General features: G+C 42.2%; 1 protein-coding gene across 1 annotated transcript in view; it reads right to left on the bottom strand.

Annotated features, from left to right (window-relative positions):
* Nucleotides 1-21,313, bottom strand: part of LOC120831215 (FERM domain-containing protein 5) — a 46,833-nt gene that overhangs the window by 7,146 nt on the left and 18,374 nt on the right. The window contains exons 2-8 of the mRNA XM_040196509.2: nt 5,701-5,805; nt 4,840-4,882; nt 4,637-4,715; nt 2,592-2,689; nt 1,888-2,011; nt 564-651; nt 208-296 (exon numbers count right to left, since the gene is read on the bottom strand). Coding sequence (XP_040052443.2) covers nt 208-296; nt 564-651; nt 1,888-2,011; nt 2,592-2,689; nt 4,637-4,715; nt 4,840-4,882; nt 5,701-5,805 — 626 coding nt within the window. The remainder of the gene's footprint in view (nt 1-207; nt 297-563; nt 652-1,887; nt 2,012-2,591; nt 2,690-4,636; nt 4,716-4,839; nt 4,883-5,700; nt 5,806-21,313) is intronic.

Genomic DNA, 21,313 nt, shown 5'->3' with positions numbered 1-21,313 from the left:
AAAGCTGTTAAGGATGATATATGTTAATTCAAATAATGTTTCGGTCATCTTTTTTCTGTCTGCTTAGAACCTTTTGCTTTTCTGTACGGAGCTTTTACTTTACAAAAACGGCAAAAAAGTCTGGCTTTAATTTGTGAGCATGCACCTGGCCGTTGCACATGTTTTTTATCTAGCATCATGAACAGTTTTAACTTCATCTTAACTCACCATTTGAGGAAATGGACCCTCCTGTTTCCTTGCAGCACAGTGAATCCAAAAGGAGTAAAAGCCAGAAAAGCAGGGTTGCCAGACACATCCTGACAGGCACATAAACCCAAGTTTTTTATTTTAGAATCATCATTTTAAATAACAGATAGATTATATTTACTTGTCCAACATTGATACTTTACACTTCAAGACAGTAACAATTACATTTTATGATTGACTTCAAAGTTCATCTCACATTTACTCAAAAAAAACCATCAAACAAAATGACTCTTTGCGTCACATGGCATATTTAATGCCATAATTAAGACTCTAAAAAAAACTACATCACAGAATACATGTGTTTTTGTAATAACCACCTTGCATGGATGAGGGTCCACTCCGTATGTCTCCAGCCTCTGAGCCTTCTGGAGAAAGTTCATCTCTGACGTTTCTGGACTCTGACCTCTGAGAGAAAAGAATAAAATGTCAGTCGATTGGCTTCTGACACAAACAACTATCAACTCACTTATTGTGCTCAACTTTTATTCTATTTCATCATCCTTTGGGTCAAGGTTTGTGTGGATTTTTGATGAATGAGCTGAGTGTTTACTCTGTCAGACAGAGAGGAAATATTTCCCCATCACTCTCTCTAGTTATGGAGTCTACGTATTGGGATGATCTTTTCCTAAAATGGCTTCAGATACAACTTTCTCCTGTGATGACACTTGAGTTTGGGGCGCTGCCTCTTGAATGTTTCAATTTTTGTCAAAAAAGATTGAATAAATGGAAGATAGAGGGCAGCGTAGGATCAAACCAGTGCCTGTGTCCACCCGACTGATAAATACTGTGTTTGTATGTCTGTATCTGTGAGAGATGGTGAAAAGATTCAGAGAAAATTTTAAAAAGTTGTACCCACAAATACGGTTGATTCATGTGAATTATCAGCCAATAAATCAAAGGAAGCCAATGACATGCTAAGCTAAGCTCATATCTGAGCACTGCAATGTGCGGAGTGGCAAGATGACGATGTTTCTGTGTCTGCTCACGGCAATTGGGTCGCCATGTGTACCCGCCGTGACCTCGGCATGCAACAACACCCTTCCACCTGCAGGCCGAGGAGGCAAAGCAACGTTAACCAGCCCTGACTGACCACTGCTAATCACTCCCCGGGTGCAACACGAACACTGCACCTAGACAAAAAACTAGACACAAAATCCAAAAGGTGGTCAAACCTCTTTTTTCCGACATTTTTAACACGTAGACGTGCTGAACCTGACGGCACAACACACATCTGTAACGCTACATGGAAGAATGAGCGGGGACCGCGACATCCCCGCCCAACTGTTCCCGGACTCTGTGAACAATCAGCACCACCAAGGGGAGCAAATACAAACTGAGCAGCATTATTGGCTGCGTGAGCACTGGTCACTGCAGGCCCGAGGCGGGGCCCCCTCGAAACTGGGCAATCGTAGCGAGCGGTCTGCCGTGTGTTGCAGACTGTTGTTTGCGTACGTGAACATGTCAGTGCCTTGTTTTGCAGAGGTGGGTATGCAAGGCTGTGAAGGAAACAAGCCTTTAAAACAACGCAGTTCCCCAAAAAGAAACCACGGACCCTTTGCAGATCACGCGCAGCACGCCTCAAAGTATATGTATCAGTGAGTGTGAATGTAGGAATCGGGCCATGGACCAGTGTCACCTTACATCAGCTCAGCCTTGTGGATGTCAGCAATCCTCCGCTCCAACTTTTCAGAGTGCTTGGGGAAGAACTGGAACTTGGAGCTGTAGCCCTGTGGGTGTTTCCCGGGGTCATGGTCGCCAATTTCAGCTGGAAGGTTAGAAAAAGAAGAAAGGTCAACTCCCATGTTTGACCTTGTCTTTTGAGTCCACTTATTTGATTTGAAATTAGATTGCATTACCAAACGTCACGGCTGCAAGCACCAGAAGTATAATTCAGAGTAAAAAATCACTCCCCATTAAACGAAAACGAGAGCAGTATGAGGCATCAACCTTTCTGACACGCTCTGCTTGCACACGCAGTAACTTACATGTTGTTTGTGGCAGAAAGTGACAAACAACAACAAACCCGCACAAACACAGCCGCCACAGGTGTTTGTCTACACGGCAGAGTCATGTGGGAATTGTAACATCTACAGCATGTCACAAACATACTGAATAATACATGTCACACGTGGCAGACAAACTGTCTGAGGGAAAATACATTCTTTTCAATCTGTAGTTTGGTGCATAATAAGCACAATTTGGGACGTTCAGGGAAGGCTACGTTGAAATTAAAGTACCATTGCAGCAATGTGTGAGATAAAATATTTAACTACTTGAGGGCCAATACTAAAAAGATTTGTGGCGTTATAGAATTTGACTCTGTGACGACACCCTTATTGTCGAACCTTGCAACACGTAGGCCGCCAACAGAGCAGCATCGGATGTCTTGCACAGGAGGCGGCCGTGATAGAGATCCCTCTTAACCTGCAGGAAGACGAGATATCTGTGGAGTGGAACACAGAGAAACTGATCTGGGTCGTTTTTTAGACGAGCAACGATACCGTCATATTTACGATTTAAAAGTAAGGTGTCCCTCGACGCACCCTCGGTGTCAGAGAGGTTGTCAGGAGCGGCTGACTCCTGTGAAAAGTGTGCTTTTATATGTGTTATATATATATGCTGAGCCTGAAACCCGTGTTTGTAGTTTATAGTGTTAAGAAACAAAGAGACTGTTATGATGAGCGGTTCCGAGGCAGATGCCCTGTTTACAGTCTCCTTTATGACGATGATGGGATGGCTGTAAGTTATTACAGATGCAATGCAGAACCTGTCCATGACTCGTGGGCCCTTTTTACAATCAACCTACGCGTCGAAAAAAACAACTAATGGATCTAAGATTGTCAATCCAAAGTTATCTGAATCATTAGACACGGCGCATGAATCCAACCTGAATGCAGAACTAGAGGCTGACTTTTCATTTAGAGAATTGAGTATGATCTACAATATGATTGATGTTTGTACTGAAGTCCAGTGAGAGTAACGCAGTATTTTGTTATCTTGTACACAACTTCTGCTTCTCTCCAAGCAACAAAGCAATAAATAGCACAGTGGCACGAAGCACTGCAATGAAACATGTCGGAGTACAGTTTGGGGTTGATGTTATTGAGCTGTTTGTATATCCTGCCACCACTTTCTGGCATAATTAACAGTATAAAGGCAGTTACAAACATGTTGGTGCTCGTCCACCATCCTTGTGTGTCTCTGCGGGTGTGATCTTCCAGACATAACAGAAGGAGGAGGATGGAGGAGACGTCCCTGCTCAATCAAGAAGAGCAAGAATAGGAGATTTCACTGCTTGGCAACCAGTCGAGGGATGTGATTTCCAGGGATCTGTGCACTCCGCAGTGCTCTGGTTTGCTCCTCACAGCCGTTTGTTCGGCTGTCAAGGACGCCACACACAGTAGGCTACAGTCCTGTTGGGGAGCTTTATGACACTGCAGCTTACTGTATCAAAAAAAAAGAGTAGACGCAAAGCGTCCTGCACCCAGACTCTCTGTTGACCTCTGGATGATGTGGTTTTACTTTTGCACCTGCACCACGTATTGCATTAACACTTGCACTTAATACCGTAGTTCACCCATGCAATTATGGAGAAGGCAAACTGAGCAAAAATTCGTCATCAATCCGTCACAATTATTAAACCTCAGTTCTCAAATCAAGAATGGTTACAGCTCTAAGAAGTATTTTCACTTCTCTCCTAAACCCTCACTCATGACAGGTGCACTCATTCAGTGCACCTGTTAGTCACACCCACCTCATCATCTCATCAGCACTTCATCGCATCAGCTCATTCCCTCCCTCATGCACCGATCTTTTATCCATTCATTTTATTTTTAATGCTACTGCACTGAGGTTTGCTCTTCGTCAGCCTTTTCACACTGTGGTTTAAAGTTGTATGGTGGGATTGTCCCTAGTTGAGTACATACATACATACATACATACATACATACATACATATAGGGTTTCCAAGGGTGTTGAAGAAAGTTTTGTAAAAATATATTATTTTTCAGTGTGATTTAGAAAACGGTGGGCTTACTCCCAGTTTCACAAAATTTACATCATGCAAGCTCTGATTTGTAATATCAGATCTTGTTGTTCTTTGTTAATTATCAGACAATTCACTCATAAAACAAGATGCCCTACTTGTGATGCGTGCATAACTACACAAAAGCCCTTTACCACTTTCAAATTTACTCGTGAGAACAGTTGAAGACGAAAGCTGCTAAACAACCATCTGCTTGTATTACATGACTAGTGGAAGTGTCACGACGCATTCTTAAAACCTCTGGAAGAGAAAGGGAGACATGAGTGGCAAAGATTACAATTGTATTTCCATCAGTCCCTCAAGCCCTCCTCCATCTGCAGCCATGCAGCAATCCTGAAATCTTACCTGGTGATTTCTTCTTTCAGAGCAGCAGGATCAGGCGGGTAAAACTTGACACGCAAACACATGGTGAATGGAGGCTGGGCTAAGGGGAAAGATATATGTTTAAAATCTTTTGCCATGGTTTCTAAGTGTGTTGGTATGTGTGGTGTGTTCTTCTTTAGTCTTTTGTAATTAGCACCTATTTGCTAAACGGTTTAAATACTTACATTTAATCTGTTTGGCAATTGACTTTGTAAACTCCAACCAATGCTGAAGGGGAGAGAAAGAGGTAAAGGAGGATGTAACATTACTGTCTGAAGTCTCATTTCTCGGCAGCATTATGACTGAATAAGTCATCTCCCTGCCTGGTATTTACTCAGACAACAGAGCCAGTGATGGCACACTGCACTCACAATACAGTGACTGTAAAACACAATGATGAATGGGATTTCAAATTTTCTTTAAATATCTCTCAGCTAAAATGCAAAACCAATGTACAAAGCAGATCCAGATTTTCCAGCCCTGAAACATTTGGTCCAAGCTCTCCAAATGAACCAAATGCTATGGTAATGTCTATGGTTGATTGATATTTATAGCAATCTTCTGCCAGTTTGCATAATGACCAGCAGGCCGACATACCTGTCCTGTATACTTATGTCCAGGAGATTCGATTTATAAGTTCAGGCATTTGTACCTAACAAATTTAACTAAAGCATCCGTCTCTCCTTGTGAGACTTAATCGATCCACAGACTTGGCAAGATAATGCAATACTAATCCGATCCTGAGTAATTCTTCCTTCTCCAGTTATTAGCCCGTATTAATTAGCCTGAGTGGAGATGGTGAAAGCCAGTAAATTATGACCACAGATGGTTGAGATGTTTCCTTGGACATTTTAAAATTAACATTTTATCTATCTCAAAACTGAGTCTTACTCATTCAAACAGCTGTATTACCTTCGACAAAGACATATTGTTTTATGAGATAAAGGATTTGCTCTGAAAACGTTTTCAGGGGACAAATTAGATATTAAATAGAGACACGGTAAAAAAAGGTGGGCAAAGGACGGCAACGTCGCAAATTCGCTCACCCTCTGCTTGTCTGGGTCAACATATCGAATACCAAAGTAATCTTTCTCCAGCAGGTTGAGATGGTGGCAGATGAGGTCAAACAGGTACTGTCCTTTGGCATCGCGCTGAAAGAGAAAGAATATGAGAACATGAATGAATAATGAACCAATCTGCTAATCAATGGCGCCCAATACTACAACTAAAAGTTAACCCTGCAAACAACATCACACATTTAAAAAATATATATCAATAGTGTCTCATCTTTGGAGTCGGAAAAGTCAAAACAGCCACCGGAAAGTGTTTTAATATTTAATTACCCTCAAGGGACATATATGAGGCCTATCAAATATTCATATTGAGGCAGCAGCCACCTGTGAAAGCTTTTCGGCTGCAAAAAAAGAAATGGAGAAGCAGTGAGACAATGTGTGGACAAAGGACAGGCTGAAGAGGAGAGGAAACGGACTCGTCCGTAACTACTTTCTGTAGATTTCGTCTCATTTAAGAACCTTGAGATAAGTTGTTGCTGTTGTTTTTATTAGAATAAGTAACAAACGACATCCATCCTCCAGTAGCGCTTCTGTGTGAAATGTAGAATTCTTACTTTAAACATACGGCGCGGTTACATTGACAAGAAATACTCAAGTAGATGAAAACGTCGACAGTGGTGATGTCATCCAACACTCTAATGTTGTCTCAAGCGTATACGCTCCAACGCACTGGGTACGTTTAGTTCAGCTCCTTTTGTATCTTTAAAGTGACTGATGCAATTTGACATACAACATCCCTTATTAAGCTGATTTTCCCGACACTTTTACACACGCCTCTTAGAGTCTTGGCATGTGATGTGTAGGAACTAAAGTCAGTAATACGGATTTCTCAAACTGTGCAAAGTAAAGCTATCTGTCCTTCTTTCAGCGGCGAAGGACGCCTTAAAACGTCCTACAGTGTCCTCCAGAGAAGACACTGCGTGCACATTAGTCACACAGAAGGTCAGCAGCAGATATATGAGCATGGAAGAGGAGAAGACAAACCCAAATCAAGAGGGGAAGCAAAGAGAGGCGGCAGAGAGAGAACACAATCTGTCTCAATGCAGCACGCCGCAGCACGCCGATCAAAAAGAGAGGACAGGACAACATTGACGGACTCATGTATGAACCATCCCCAATCCCCCGTGGGACATTACGCTGAAGACAGTGTGAGAATCTCCATGCGTCCGCCTCTTCACACTTCTGTGTGACTCCATGTCACGTGAATCGGCCGAACAAAGTTCAGTTATGTGGGTCAAAGAGAAAACGCGCCACCTTTTTAACAGTCAGTCGATGTCCAATAGTGTTGATGGTGAGCGTAGCTGTGCCATCTATTACCCGAATGTACAGTCAAAGGATGCATTGCAATAAAGTAGCCTCTTGCACAACTAATGCGACCCTGAGATCCCGTGTGGCTGCGTTTCTGCACCCACGCTGTGGCTTTAATAAATACAGCTGAATATCTGAGTGACGGACAGAACACGACAGAACATGAAACGTCTGCAATGATGTCGTGCCGTAAATACTGGGAAGGAGGAAGTTGTTTGTGAGCGACATCCAGAGAGCGCCCACTGGCCAGCCAGAAGTGGACACTTGTTTGACAGTGCAAAGTGCATTCAGCAAGAACAGAGGAAGATTTTGCAGCTACAAAGTCAGCTTTCTCAGTAAATGAAGCATGCAATGAGGAATTGTTCAATTTATACTCGTGACTCCAGTTCGAACATTTTTTTTGCCTGTTTCACTCTCTCTCTGTATGTCTACGGGAAAGATTCATACGAGCAGTTGCAGGCAGTTACTGCCTCTTAAAATGTCTGTTTTCACACAAGTTTGAACACAGTCTTGTTGAAAACATCTCTCAAACTGTCTGCTTGTGTCGGCACTTCATTGAAAGCTGCAGTATATCACCCACATTGAATAAAATATTGTCCAAGCTGTGGCTAAAATTACACCAAAGTGTCTATAAAAGGTCATGTATTCAATCATGCGTAAAGATCTTAAAAGCGATTGAAGATATTGTATTATCACCACAATAAAGCAACCTCCTAACATAAAGATCTACTTGCTTGACGGACCTCTGCAGACCCAGGATGCACCAGTTTGACCCTCCACCCCCCCCTCAAGTGCGTGTCTGTACGTCACTGTCAACTCTTACACCCTGACTCACCGGGACAGTCCTGCTGACAAAAATAGAAACACACACTTCAATGTGCAGTCGCGCACAAGAAGCCTCCACCCTCTTGCTCTATTATAAATGTCTTTGGTACACCTGTGAAACCTCAAGCTCTACCGCGTCTTCAAAGCATGTACCTCCCGCTGCTTCCTACTGCTGTGCACCGTGGTGAAACTACAGCAAAACCCCGAAAAAACTGCAGAATCGATCGTGCCGGTTTTCTTCTACGTTGTGCACCAGTGTGTAAATAGCAAGCGTGAGGCGTCTGATGATCCACATCCAAGGTCAAAGTTATGCAGTGACAGCAGAGAAGCCCTTGTTCCATTCATCTCAGTCCAAAGCTCCAGCCAATGAAAGTGTCCAAAGGAGTGTGAGTCCACGCTCTCTGCAACGGATTCACCCGGTTCTTACAACGGATTTGAAATGGCGCGACTTAATAAACAGCTTCTGAGTATTGCGCATTACAATGAGAGTGCGGCGCAGGAAATCCCCGTCGTCCCGGGTGATTCACCTCCACTCTGCACTGACGCAGTTTGAAACAATGAGATCGAAGCACACTCTTTTACTTTGTCGAGTGAACATCTTTAGAATAAGGCAGCAGTCTCTTTGGCCCGCAGGCCGCTGACCAAACACTTCCAATGTGCATGCGGTGTTGCGTTGCATACTGATGAGACACACTGAACTCCAGCGAGCTGATCAGGGCTCCAACCGGACACAAAGCCAAGCTCTGAGGCAGAAACATTATCGATTTGAAGTTAAGTGTTCTTCAACATCCTTATGAGATTCAGACTCAAAGCCGGGCTGCAATGCACTGCCAGCTGCACAGAGGAAATACTGTGTGTTGGTAGTTAAAGCGTTGTTTTATTGTTTGACAGAAGATAAATGGCAGATCCTTGATGTGATTTCAGTTTGAGAATTGATTCCCTCACAGTTTTCGCTCCCTTGGGTTGTTATTGCTGTGGGGGAAGTAATTAGATCCATGCTATTTTAGGATTAAAACGCTTTTATTGCCAAAACACCAGGAAACAGGAATATAATAACCTGCTATTGAGATAAATTGCTAAACAGCGAGAACGTACACAAACGGCTTTGTATTTTAAACTCAACTATTTATTTTAAACATTATAAAATCCCAAACCCCATTGTTGAAATCTCTGCACTCTAACAACGCAGAAATCGAAATATCTAATCCATCACTAAGTGTCTCGCACAAATCCCAACATTTTATAAAAACAAGCGTGTGTTCTGTTGGGACTTCACCATGTGGTTGAAACAAAGAAAGAGGCCTGCATGTTAAGTGGAAAGCCTGAAAAAGGTCAAACCGCGACAACGGGACTTGTGTAAAGGTGGGATGAGCTCCCCAATAACATCAGGACAGCAAAAAGTACACACCGCTTCCAACGCAAAGAAAAACACACACCTCCACCGACTGGACTAGGTAGCCCTTTTTTAGCACTTACGATGGCCTTTACTCGTTGCATTTGGCTTTTTTCTTGTTGTTCTGCCCTCTAAGTGGAAATATAACACAAATGTAGCAGTAGCAGTTGTAAAGCTACTTCCAGGTATCATCAGCTGTTACACATGTGCAGGTAGTCAGAGTTGCTCATATTTATGTGTCTGATATGTTTCTCATAAGTAGCCTTATATTAGTTACACTAATGCCATGGTTGAGCAATGACCACCCATGATATTAGCCACGGTGACTCGTGGGTTAATTAGATTATTGCCGGCCTGACAGTGGAGAGAGGAAAGCGTTAAACAAGTAGAGGCCCCTAAGTGCTTTATGAAAGCACGCATAGCGTCTCATCACAGCTATAATAAAAGTGATAAACGGGGAGAAGGAAATGAGCCGTGCTGGGGCCAAATGAACTCTGTGGTCCTCGGCGGAGCGGCAGCACGCCGCTCTCTGGCCCCGGACGAGCATTGCGTCAGATGAATTATTGAGAGGGGTTCCATATCAGCTCGGGAAACGCCACATCAATAAATGATGGTGTCATTTTAAACAAGAGGATGGAAATTGCAAACAACTGAGCGAATTCCTGAAACGTTTCTGCTTCTACCGTCCAGCGTCTGACGCTGGTGCTTCAGCGGTGTTTTGCCTGAGTTTTTTCATTCACATACAGCCGTGAGCTCCCAGCTGGCGGGTTGATTTGACTTGACGAATGCTTTGTGGTGGTCTTAAACAACGGCCGCTTCTTCGGGGCTCGACTGCCGTGGATGCGTTTGGCGCATCTCAGCGCCTCACTGCATGATCTTCACCGTTCTCATGGCTGCAGCCTCCGAGGCCGCGAGCACTAAGGCTTGTAAATGGCTTACTATAATCTGATGATATGGTAATGTGCAGGCTACTTTCCATACACTGGGGAGCAGGCAGAGACGTGGAAGACTGGAGCTGAAGCTCCTGTCAGGGAAGCAGCCGAATGGTGTTCAAGGATTTACAGCCAACACGCTTTTCCCTGACAATCTACTAAAAGCAATAAATGAGTTATATTCGTCTGCAGACCATCATTCATCATCCAATCATTATATCGGGTTATTTAGGTACGCTGTGCAGGCATTTTTCTTAATTTCAAGATAACGAACGGAACAGATAACTGTGGTGAACAGTTGTAGCGTGAAATGGGAATGTTCATAACTGGCAGCTTCCAATGGGTCTCTCTCAGTATTTACATAGAAGAGCTGATATGAATGAAATTAACAGAATGTGAGAGCAAATTCTCTTAAGTAATGGGATGCTGTTTTCTCTTTTAAATGTTATTTCCAGCAGGACAGTTTGTATTTTGGACCATGAGTTGTATCATCTTCTAAAAAATAAAACCCTGGTACTGGTTATTCTCTGAGGATGACTCACACCGCTGCTTTTAGATTAAAGATTCACTCCTCTCCACAAAAGTTTCAAAACTGTATGCGGTTGGATCTTATTTGGATGCACAGCCATTACTTTAAATTTGGCTGCATGCTGGTGATTCATTCTTGCTGAACAGCACTGTGGCACTTATTCAAATTGCTCCTGATATATGTTTGTTATTCAACCTCAACATGGGTCAGGAAACAACTCTGCGAGTGAAATACGGCTGTGTGAACCTGTCTGTTTTAGGTGCCTAGGCCTTTACACAGTAATTGCTTTAACATTTTATTTTTACTTTCAAGGATGGTACTTTGACTTCCCTTGAGTGGAACATGAAAGCACAACATTTTAATAAAACATTTCTTCTTTTTCCTATACCTTGGTAGTGTGATCCCAGCTCTGAAGAATCAAAGCTGCAGGCAAAGCTTGCATGCAAGAAAATGGAGATTTGTGATTACAAACAAGTTGACCGTCACCATTCATTCTTCTAGCAGAATAGCGCATCGGCCACAGAAAAATATATCTTCAAACAAAAGTCTATTCAGTGTAAAACACTAGTTCAATCACATTCCCCAGAAAAAAAAGCCATAAACTACAGGGCGGAAAGACAGCGATCCTCTTAAAAAGACGTTCCCTGTCAGCAGGCTGCCATCTTATTGCTCCGTTGCGTAAATCCTTTGTGGTTAAGACCCCCGCTCCCATGGGCGCCATCACAGCGGAGGAGATATAGGGGCGATCGTCCCTTGAGTGCTCACCGCTGCTTCAACACCATAACCGGTAAGGGGAAGTTAAAGAGAGAGCGGTGTGATGCGGAAAATAAAATCAATTAAAACTGAATAGGAAAATTATGAAAGAAAAGTGAACAATAATAAGGTGAAGGGGACGGAACAAAAGAGGACAACATCCACAAGGTGTCTTTTTGTCCTAGTTGAGAAGTCTCTTTTTAGAAAAGGGGCAGTGAAGTGCACGACAAAAAAAAGATACGAAAACACCGAGCACTTGTTCTCTCCGTGCTTTAACCTTCCAGCTCCAGGGACCAGGCAGAGCACTTACAATACGTCCTTGAACACTTTAAGTATAATTAATATTTATTTTCCATCTTAATCCCAAATTAACATTTTTTTTCAATTGGACAGAAGAGGAATCGAGTGTTACACGTCTACGTCAATGGCCACACAAATACTACACAAACCAGGATGTTGGGAAAGTGGGAGCTGAACTGGTGCCTCGTCTGGAATTAAAACAAACCCTGCTGTAATGCACATTTCATCAGCAGGCTCTAACCCTAGATATTAAAAAGCAACCACAGCGAGTGAAAAAGGCATTTGAGTTTCAAGTTTAGTTTTTCTTTCTGAATGTTGGAAACGCAGCTGAACACTGCATTGCTCTGCAAGAAGTTTCTATGCTTTAAGATTGACAAACTGCGTATAACCAGTTGGTTCTGGTAACAGATGCAATGTCAGCTGTATTTTATAGAAAATGGCAGATAACAACATATCATCAAGCATTTTCCCCCAGCAGAACCAAGACAATGGAAATGTTTTCGTAACACCAGGTTCAAGCTACAAGTTACAGTTTCCTCTCCTTCCAGTCACCGACTTGTTCGCTTCAAGGACCCTGAAGCGAGCTAAAAAGATCGTAGCCGACCCCTCTCACCCCGGACAACAACTGTTTGTGCCCCTTCCATCTGCCAGGAGGCTGAGGTCCATCAGGACTAAGACCTCCCACCATGTGAACAGTCAGTCAGGCTCTTCAACAGAGCCCGGTCCCCCACTGACTGACTCTGACATTCCACCGCTCACTTTCTTTCACACTGCACACGTCACTTTCTGTCCGCTGGTGCACTTTATTTTTAATTTTTAAATATTTTTTACTTTTATTCCTTTATTTTTAAATTCCTTTATTTTTAAACTAACCCATAGCATTATATTTTATTTTATCCCTCTTGCACTGTTGTCTTGTCGTCCATTGTCGTACTGTCTGCTGTTACGCACCAACCGCCAAGTCAAATTCCTTGTATGTCTGACATATTATGGCAATAAATGTTTCCTGATTCCTGATTCCTAAAATGTTTGATTTTCGTGTATAGGAACAGAAGGAGATCATTTATTAATAACGTTGAGAGAAAGTGTGTAATAGAAGTATATCTGGAACAACCGAGTTAAAAAATTTAAATTTGAATATCTATTTAAGTTGGACAGTTAAAATCTTTTGTCCTTATTTTTTCTTATCATTAGTTTGCAGGCATCAAGGGCAGAAAAGATCTCGTTAAGGGAGATTGTTCGGCTCATATATCACGGATCAGAGTGACGTCATTGTCAGTGACGTGGACTCAGGCCTCAATAAATGACTCATAGAGGATTTTTCTCACATTAAACTACTTTCATTCTGAAATAAGCCTTTTAAGAAATGAAGGGACACTCTTAATTGGATCCACTAAACTGTGCCAAAAATCTGGAACATTGCTCCTGACCGCAGGAGACGTTCTGCAAATAGAAATGTAATTGTCTCCACGCTTTCATTTATTAGTCCGAGGTATTCTGCACAAAACCGTACTTTGGTCTTGGAGCTTAGTTAAACACACCCCTACATTTACAAACTAATCCAGCGTTTCTTTTCAGCGGTGGAACCAGTAGAATAACGTCAAGCCGTACCATATTTTATCATTGCATCAATTGTGTTGCTTTTGCGTGTAGATGAATCATCACTGCAAACATTTCTTTCAACCTGCTCCATCTGGTGTCTGTACTCGTCTTTTAAAACAAGCTTCAATAGAAAGCTCATTAGAGCACAAGGTACTGAGGGCTGAATCTCCAATGAAAGTCACGTAAACAAAAAATAAACCATCACTCATCTTCAGTTCAGTTATGTTGACAGTATGTCTTGCACGCATAAGGAGCCTCTGTGATTTAATTATGGGATGACAAGCTCAACAAACTACAGCCATATAGCAGGTAAATATAGTATCATCTATAGTATCAAGGTTGCATCTATAGCATCATTCACGTGTTGAAATGGTATGTTTCCCAAGTACAGTGGGCTGTTATGGTGCAGTTTAAGTGTGACTTCTTATGAGAGTTCACATATAGTATTTTGCAGTAAAAAAAAAAGGAGCAACTGGGTCCCTTTGCTTGCCCTTTACCAACTCAAACAGTGACTTTGACATATATGAAAGACTTTGCAAACATGAGGGAGAACAGCAGATGATGAATCAGCAAAATAACAGTACAAAATATTGAAAGAGCAAGAAGGTTTATCTCTAAAAGGCACAGATTTTGGATTAGTATTAAGACGTAATGTTACATTCAGAAAGGTTTCAGTATGATGCAAATGTGCCAGTGTCCATATCCACATGTCCAGAGTGTTTTAATTTGGATGACTATTGACAAAAAAGCTTTTCTAGCACTGTTAGAAGTTCTGGTGTGATGTTTACTATGTTCACCCTCTTAGTTTACAATGCATGCTTATTACAGATAAGACAGTAATTCTGCACCTGATGATTCTGGATGAAAAGGATCATCACACTTATTGCAACTATTCCTGACTGTCTGAACAAAATTTCAGCACAGTCCATCCACAAGATGAGGCCCAGCTACTGACGGAGCCCGGCTGCTGCCGTGATTAACAATCTTTTGGCCGTGAATTCGACCCATTAACTGGACACATTCATCTATCTTTTGACCTGATGCAACAACCAAAGACATTAAGGAAGGCCGTGCTGCTAGATAATACTGTTCTTGGCGCAGCATGTATTATTTAGCACACCAACAGCTTGTGCATTTGGCCGGCCCAAGTCTACGGCGACACGAACCACAGCAGAGGTGAACAAGGAAGGTGGAACAAAGTATACGGACGAAAGCATTGCAATGCAGACAATCTCTATTGCTTCATTATTTTGTCAAACGTGGTCAGAAGGAATTTTAAGTCTACACAATCTTGACCCACAGCACCAACGAGAGATGATTCAATGTACAGGTCAAAAGGTCAGCAGATGAGGAGCACTGCTCCTGGAAATCACACACCAGGAAGAACTAAAAAAGGACCAATTAAAAAACAATCACAATAATTGAAGCCTAACTTTAGCTGCTGTGTAGGGAATGTTAAATGACTGAAAACCCTTATAGGGCAATGCTGCTTATAATACTTAATTGAAAAACTGTTAAATCATTTATAATATATCAACTTTAAAATGTGCATTATGACAGTTAACACTCTTGTGTGTTAAACTACGGCTGGAATAAGCAAAACTTTTAAATGTGACAAGACAACGAAGATGAAGAAACTTTAGATCCCGCGAAGAATATCGTCAGTTAAACGGATTTACTCTACAATAATAAATGATATAGCACAGCCATAGTATTTTTTGTTGATTTATTTAGATTGTCTGTGATTGATAATTCAATTCCATGCATTTATGCAGAACAACATAAAAGAGGTTTCTCCCATAGTCAGTGTAATGACACTGGACTATATAATAATTATATAAAAGTTCCATGTAAGAAGTGTTAGTTGAAATCCTTAAATTATAAATAGACTCAAGAAATTCTGCACAAAATGCAATGAGTTCAAGCCAATCGGCGGCACAGTATGGCGGGTCTTCAGGAAATGTGGCTGGGAAAAAAACATGATATATGGTATCAATAAGAGGCCATGTAACTGCCAATGGCAGTAAGGAGGTAATTTGGTTCGCGGATGAGAGGTAATTTCAACATTTCTAAAAACCTCTCCTGAAAATGTGTCGCTATTGTGCCATCGGTTACTGGTTATTTTTCATCGCGCTGAGGTGACAGAAGCAAGTAATGAGTGGCTAAATGCCCCGAGGCGCTTTAATGGCCGTCCATTTAAGAGATTAACTCAAGGAGCACTGCTAATACGTAGAGTTTATTACTTGCTTGCAGTAAAAAGGTAAGCGATAACATTTACTGCACAAGATGGTGGTTGAATCCCCAAGAGAAAAACAAAAAAGGCTGTATTTCTCTCTGGAAAGACCTCGGCAGTGTTCTTAGCAGTGCCTTGAGGTAACAAAAGGCTTTGCGCTCTGTAAAAAGTGCTAACAGGCGATACCATTGCCCTTAGCGGGCAGACAGCAGGTCAAACGTGTTACTGATCACGACTCAGGGTGGAAAGAGGCGCCGTGCATCTGCTGCGCTAGCATCCAGACGAGGATTCGGAAGGACGCTGTGGTGTTTTAGAGCTCAACAACACCAAACACACACACACACACACGCATTTTATTTATAATCTTATTTCATAAAAAGTACCAGATGGTGTGCACGCTCTGAGACATTGTACAGGCAATGTCCTCCCCAAAATGGACACTTGTGTTCCGGATGAATTGGTTTACATCCTTTCGGGGACAACGTGACTGTCAGTGCGCTGTCACGACAGTCGGCATGCTGACAGAATGGTTTTGTGAACAGAAAACAGAGCGGGAGCAGCAGTGAAGCAGCCTCCTTCCTTTACCGATCTGTTAACCTGAGAAAAATCAAAGCACTTGTTTTATAGTGAGCACCTCAGCAAATCCCAATTGGTCTTGACATCCGTGATGCTATACTTAAAATAGAACACAATACGCTTCTACAAAAAGAGGATACCCCCTTTGTGGTGGAAGCAACCTGACGCCAGCTGAAGCCCTGCAGATATCTCCCTTAAGGTCATTGTTGTAGGTGGATGACATGAGAGAATGGTGCATTATGTCTCAAACAAGTCCTTCCTACTACAACAAGGTAAGCTATGAATCACCTTGGCAGCTAGGATTACAGTGAGTGTGTGCAGCCTATAAATGCCTTTAGTGTTTCTGATTGTGGGAGAAGCTCTGACCTTCGCGTACATACTGAAAATAGTCCAAACTAGCTTTATCTCAAGGCACTGAAAGGTTTACCTCATTTAAAGCCCCACTGTGTAGGATTCTTTGGCAGCTGGTGATGTGTTGAAGACGGCAACCAACTAAATACCCCCCTGACAACCGTTCCTTTTCCAGGGAGAAATATAGGGGCATTCAGGTAGGGATAGTTTGCTTCATGCATTTTAGGAGATACTCTTATTTCAATCAGGAGATAAAAGTCAGATGAAGATAAAAAAAAATGTTTATTATAAACAGATGATGAACCTGAACATACTGCAGGTAGAAAGACAATCATAATGATGATGATTGGTTAACAATGCTGAAAATCTTTATTTTTATTAACAATGCCAGTAGCAGATGGCTTGTTCATGAGCAGTCGTTTTACACAGTAAGGTGACAATGTTTACCGATTAGAAGATTATAAATTCTGTTTGACTAGAACTTCATATTTTGTAATTGTTTTTATTCCTAAAAATGATATATTCATACAAACTCTTTCTTGTATACTACTGTATTTTCCATTGTTTTACCTGCAGGCACACAGTCCTCTGCTTTGTTTATCTCAGCCGTATAACCTCAGCACATGAGATGAAACCACCCACACTGCGGGGTCCACAGCGGAGAACCTCTGCTCCAACAGCTTACAGACACTTAACTATTTCTGAAAATATTTTCAGTTCCTTTGTCTCAAGTCGAAACCTGGTGGAGACGCAAACAGCAAAGCTGGCGCCTGCAGGATAAAGAGGCTCTATGAGGGCTCTCTTTCCTCATATTCAACCTACGTCTGTTGAAGGGCGGCGCTCGGAACGTTTAACCTCATCAACTACACGCAAATTGGATTTTTTTCAAATGATCTATTTAAAGATGAAATATGCACTTGAGCCCACAAACATTAACAGGCGTTTCCAACAGTTTCTGAAGTATCCTAACAGGGTGATAATGCACCAAGGGAAGAAGAGCGCACAAATAGAGAGAAGAACTTGTGTCTCTGATTCAAAGTGACGGCATTCTACAGCCATAATAGACAGCGAGGTCGGTGCATACAGAGCACTGGAAATATAAAGTGTCTGTATAAATCTCCTGTTTTAGTGAAGGCTGAAGAAGAAAAAAAGGCATTTTATTTACTTTAACTGAACCAAATCCCCCTAACAAGGACACAGCCAACTTGTCAGGAACAGAATGTGCAAAGGCACCAATCGTAGACTTGACAAAAAACGATATTATGAAACCCAAAAAAACACTAGAGGGAAAAACCATAGACAGGGACCAGGAACAGGAACAGGAACAGGTAAGGCATTCAGGGAGGGACATTCAGGTTTCGACATTCAGTACATTCAATGACGCGACAAGGGACAAAAGACACACAGGGCTTAAATACACTGGGAAGTTGCAGGTGATTGGACACAGGTGGAAACAATCAGGGAGACGGCAGACAATCACAGGGGATGACAGGATGAAGGCGAAAGTGAAGTTAACACAGGGACCCAAGGGGCAGGAAACTACAAAATAAAACAGGAAACAAACCCACACCGTGACACAGCTGTCCTAATCCAAACGCTCACAATATATAATTACACCCTTCAGTTATATGGAACCGGGTTGAAACCTGGCGCATCCAAGTGAAATTAGGTGCAAGCACAGCTCATTTTTTGTAGTACAACATCAACATTCAGTGACTTGAATGGACTCTGTGCCCATTTCCCAGACTTGCGCCAGGACCCTGAGATGAGTTCAAAAGTCTTTCGCTGCCTTTCTTTGCTGCTCTCGTCGCCCTAGTAGCACTGTCACATTACATTTCTGTGATCAGAATCAAACATCGCTGCAAACCAGCTCATATATAGAAGAAAGTCCGGTCACATCATGTCAATATATTCAGCCTGTTGGACTCCATTAGTGGAAGAGCTCATGAGGAGCACTCACCATATCTGCCTTGGAAAAGTAAAAAAATTGCATTGGTTTAGATTTTCTTCTTTTTTTTTTGTATGCGGATCTGTGAACCCACTTGAGTGAAATGTTAAAGAGACAGCTATGCTATTTTCTGTGTTTCCAACTTGACAAAAAGATAAACATAGAAAATGTGAACCTATTAATTTAGGAAGATTGAACTGAATATGCAATCAAAACTAATAGAGGTTTTAAAGTCTATGTAAATGTTTCAGATATTTGTAAGAAATTTAATCACCCAGTAATTTAGGATATAATGCTGCTTTAGCAACCAAAACGTTTTGAGTAGTGTGTACTTCTACCTTCCTTGTACTAGAACAGCAAAATATATCATCCCTCTTCCTTCACAATAACTATTGCCTAATTCGAATCGTCATTGTCATGTACAGCAGACGGGGAAACATCGGTGGAGGCCGTGTGAATGACTCCTTCAAAGACGGCCTTCACTGGCTGCATACGCACTCAGGGGTGCAAAGGAAGCCAGCAAGTGCGTTTTGCGGAGTCATCGAAATTCCATTCAGTTGCAACGCAGCAAGTGTGCATTCAGCTGACTCACTGAAATGCTCTGACAAAGAAATGGCTGCATGTTACGGCCGTCAGTCACGCCAAGTACTGTGACTACACACGTCATGTGTTGATAATTATTCATTTTTTCTAAACCATATCTGCTGTCTTACATTTAGTTTCCCATAGACAATGTTACATGACTTGTGGTTTTCAACAACAAGCGAAAGGTGCAGGGCAAAGTTTGGTCTGTATGCTACATGTTGAAAAAAGTGTTTTTTCCAACATATTTATTGAAATATGTGAATATGAAATATGTGCATAGGAAGGTGTTTCCAACAATCCTTTCGGAAGTGATTACTTGTTAAGGTAAAACTTCCACCCTGTCTTAATAATCACTATGTAACTTAAATATTGCTGAATCTACAGCCGTTACCTTTTATCAGACTTTAAAGTAAAGGCTTTTAATTGTACGTAAGAACCAAATTAGGCGCGGCAACACATTTATTTTACCCCAATGGCCGCGCCACTAGCAGAATAAGGATATTATCTGCCACGGTTTGGCTTCACTTCATGTTTTATTTTGTAGTTCTGCATCATGTCTCCCTGGGTTACGTCACTTCCTGCCTTGCCCTGTCTTCCCCTGTGATTGTCATTAATGTTTCCAATCACCTGCACCTCCCTAGTGTTTTTTAGCCATGTGTGTCTGTTGTCACTTGTGGCGTCATTACTAAATGTTAGTTGTCTGCAGCTCATACCATGACCTTGTTCGTGTCACAGTTTCCTGACTACGTTTTTGCCTTTTTGGAGTTTTGAGTTTTTGGAAGTTTTGACTATTAAAGTCCCTCTTTGTTCTCTGCTAAACTCTGCGTCTGAGTCCTACCTTCCCTCTCCCCTCGCACGGACCCCGCTCTGACAATTATCAGCTATAAGGATTTCATTCAAGAAAACTATAAATCACACTGTGTTGAAATGTAATTTTCTCCATTAATATAAGTGGCGAATAGTATTCTGTGACAAGAGCGATGCAGAATGACGTCGCACAGCGACGCAGAGCCGCTCGGCTGCAGAGCTGCAGAGTCACTGAGCCCCTGGGAGGACAACCGGCAGTCGTTCTTATTCCTGTCACACAGCCGCTCACTCGACACTGGTCTAGCTGACCCACTAGCTGCCGTGATTCATATTGTGAATTATGTTCGGTCCCTGCATAATGTATCCAATGGGACAGAAAGGTCAAGGAGGATATGCGTTACAGAAGCTGCAGTGGCAAACACCGCCAAGGTTTCCCGCCTGTATCTTGTCTTCCGGAGGCCGTAGCTTAGCCTCGTGACCTCGTAAGGTTTTCCTTTGTCATTCAACTGCCATTGGCTGGCCGATAAGTCACTGATAGCAGGTCAGTCTGACGACCGCTGCAGGTCAGAGACAGCTATTTCATTTTGGGCAGCATTTACATACAAAATCTCCCACAGGGCACTTCCCTTTGGCCCAGTGTGCGTTGAGCCATGTCTGAGGTGCACCTGCCCCGCTAAACCCAGCCGCATCCATGCCAGCTTCCGCTCGCAGGCAGTGCCAACATGGGCAAACAGCACACCACAGGCAACCTCTGCCAACACTACACTGTAACAAATTGCTGTAAATTTACGGTGCATTTCTAACGGTATCTTACAGTATGTCATAATAACTGTAACATACAGTTCAATTTCCATCCCTTGCTTGTAAATTAACGGCCAATGTTATGAATAAACAGTTAAACCTGTCAATTTACAATAATAGCAGACTACCGTAATTCAACTGCATGTTACATATATTTTATGAAGTGGTGGAACTACACATACAAGTGCAGTGAATCACAATCCATCTACATCTGTTGTAGGTTAATGTATGAAATCCCATGTCAGCCACTGACAAACAGGTGTTGTAAGACATCATAATGAGATAGTATCTCATGAGATACGATGATGACTCTGACTTAAGGCCGGCGCATGCTTCTGCGTTCGCGTCTGCGTCGTTGCGTCGACGCACTCGTTTAAATTCATGGTTCTGCGTGTGTTGCAGAGCAATTCACCGCCAGAGCAACAGGCGGAGTAACGTGTTTTTGTTGAAGACGACCTAGAGAGTCACGTCTATTTATTTATTTGTTTATTTATTTACTGCACAGCACACCCTCCCTATCCCATGCGCCGCCTTTGCTGTCGCTTAAGAGGCCGGAATGTAAGGATTATAAATATTTGTATTATTCAAAGTTTTCATTGCCTAAAAGTGATTTGAGTGTCAATCATGACGTAATCTCAGTTCA

Source organism: Gasterosteus aculeatus, chromosome 12 (genome assembly GCF_964276395.1).
Source record: "Gasterosteus aculeatus chromosome 12, fGasAcu3.hap1.1, whole genome shotgun sequence".
Taxonomy (NCBI): Eukaryota; Metazoa; Chordata; class Actinopteri; order Perciformes; family Gasterosteidae; genus Gasterosteus; species Gasterosteus aculeatus.
Note: the sequence above shows the minus strand (reverse complement) of the source record. Positions and strands in the feature narration are given on the sequence as shown.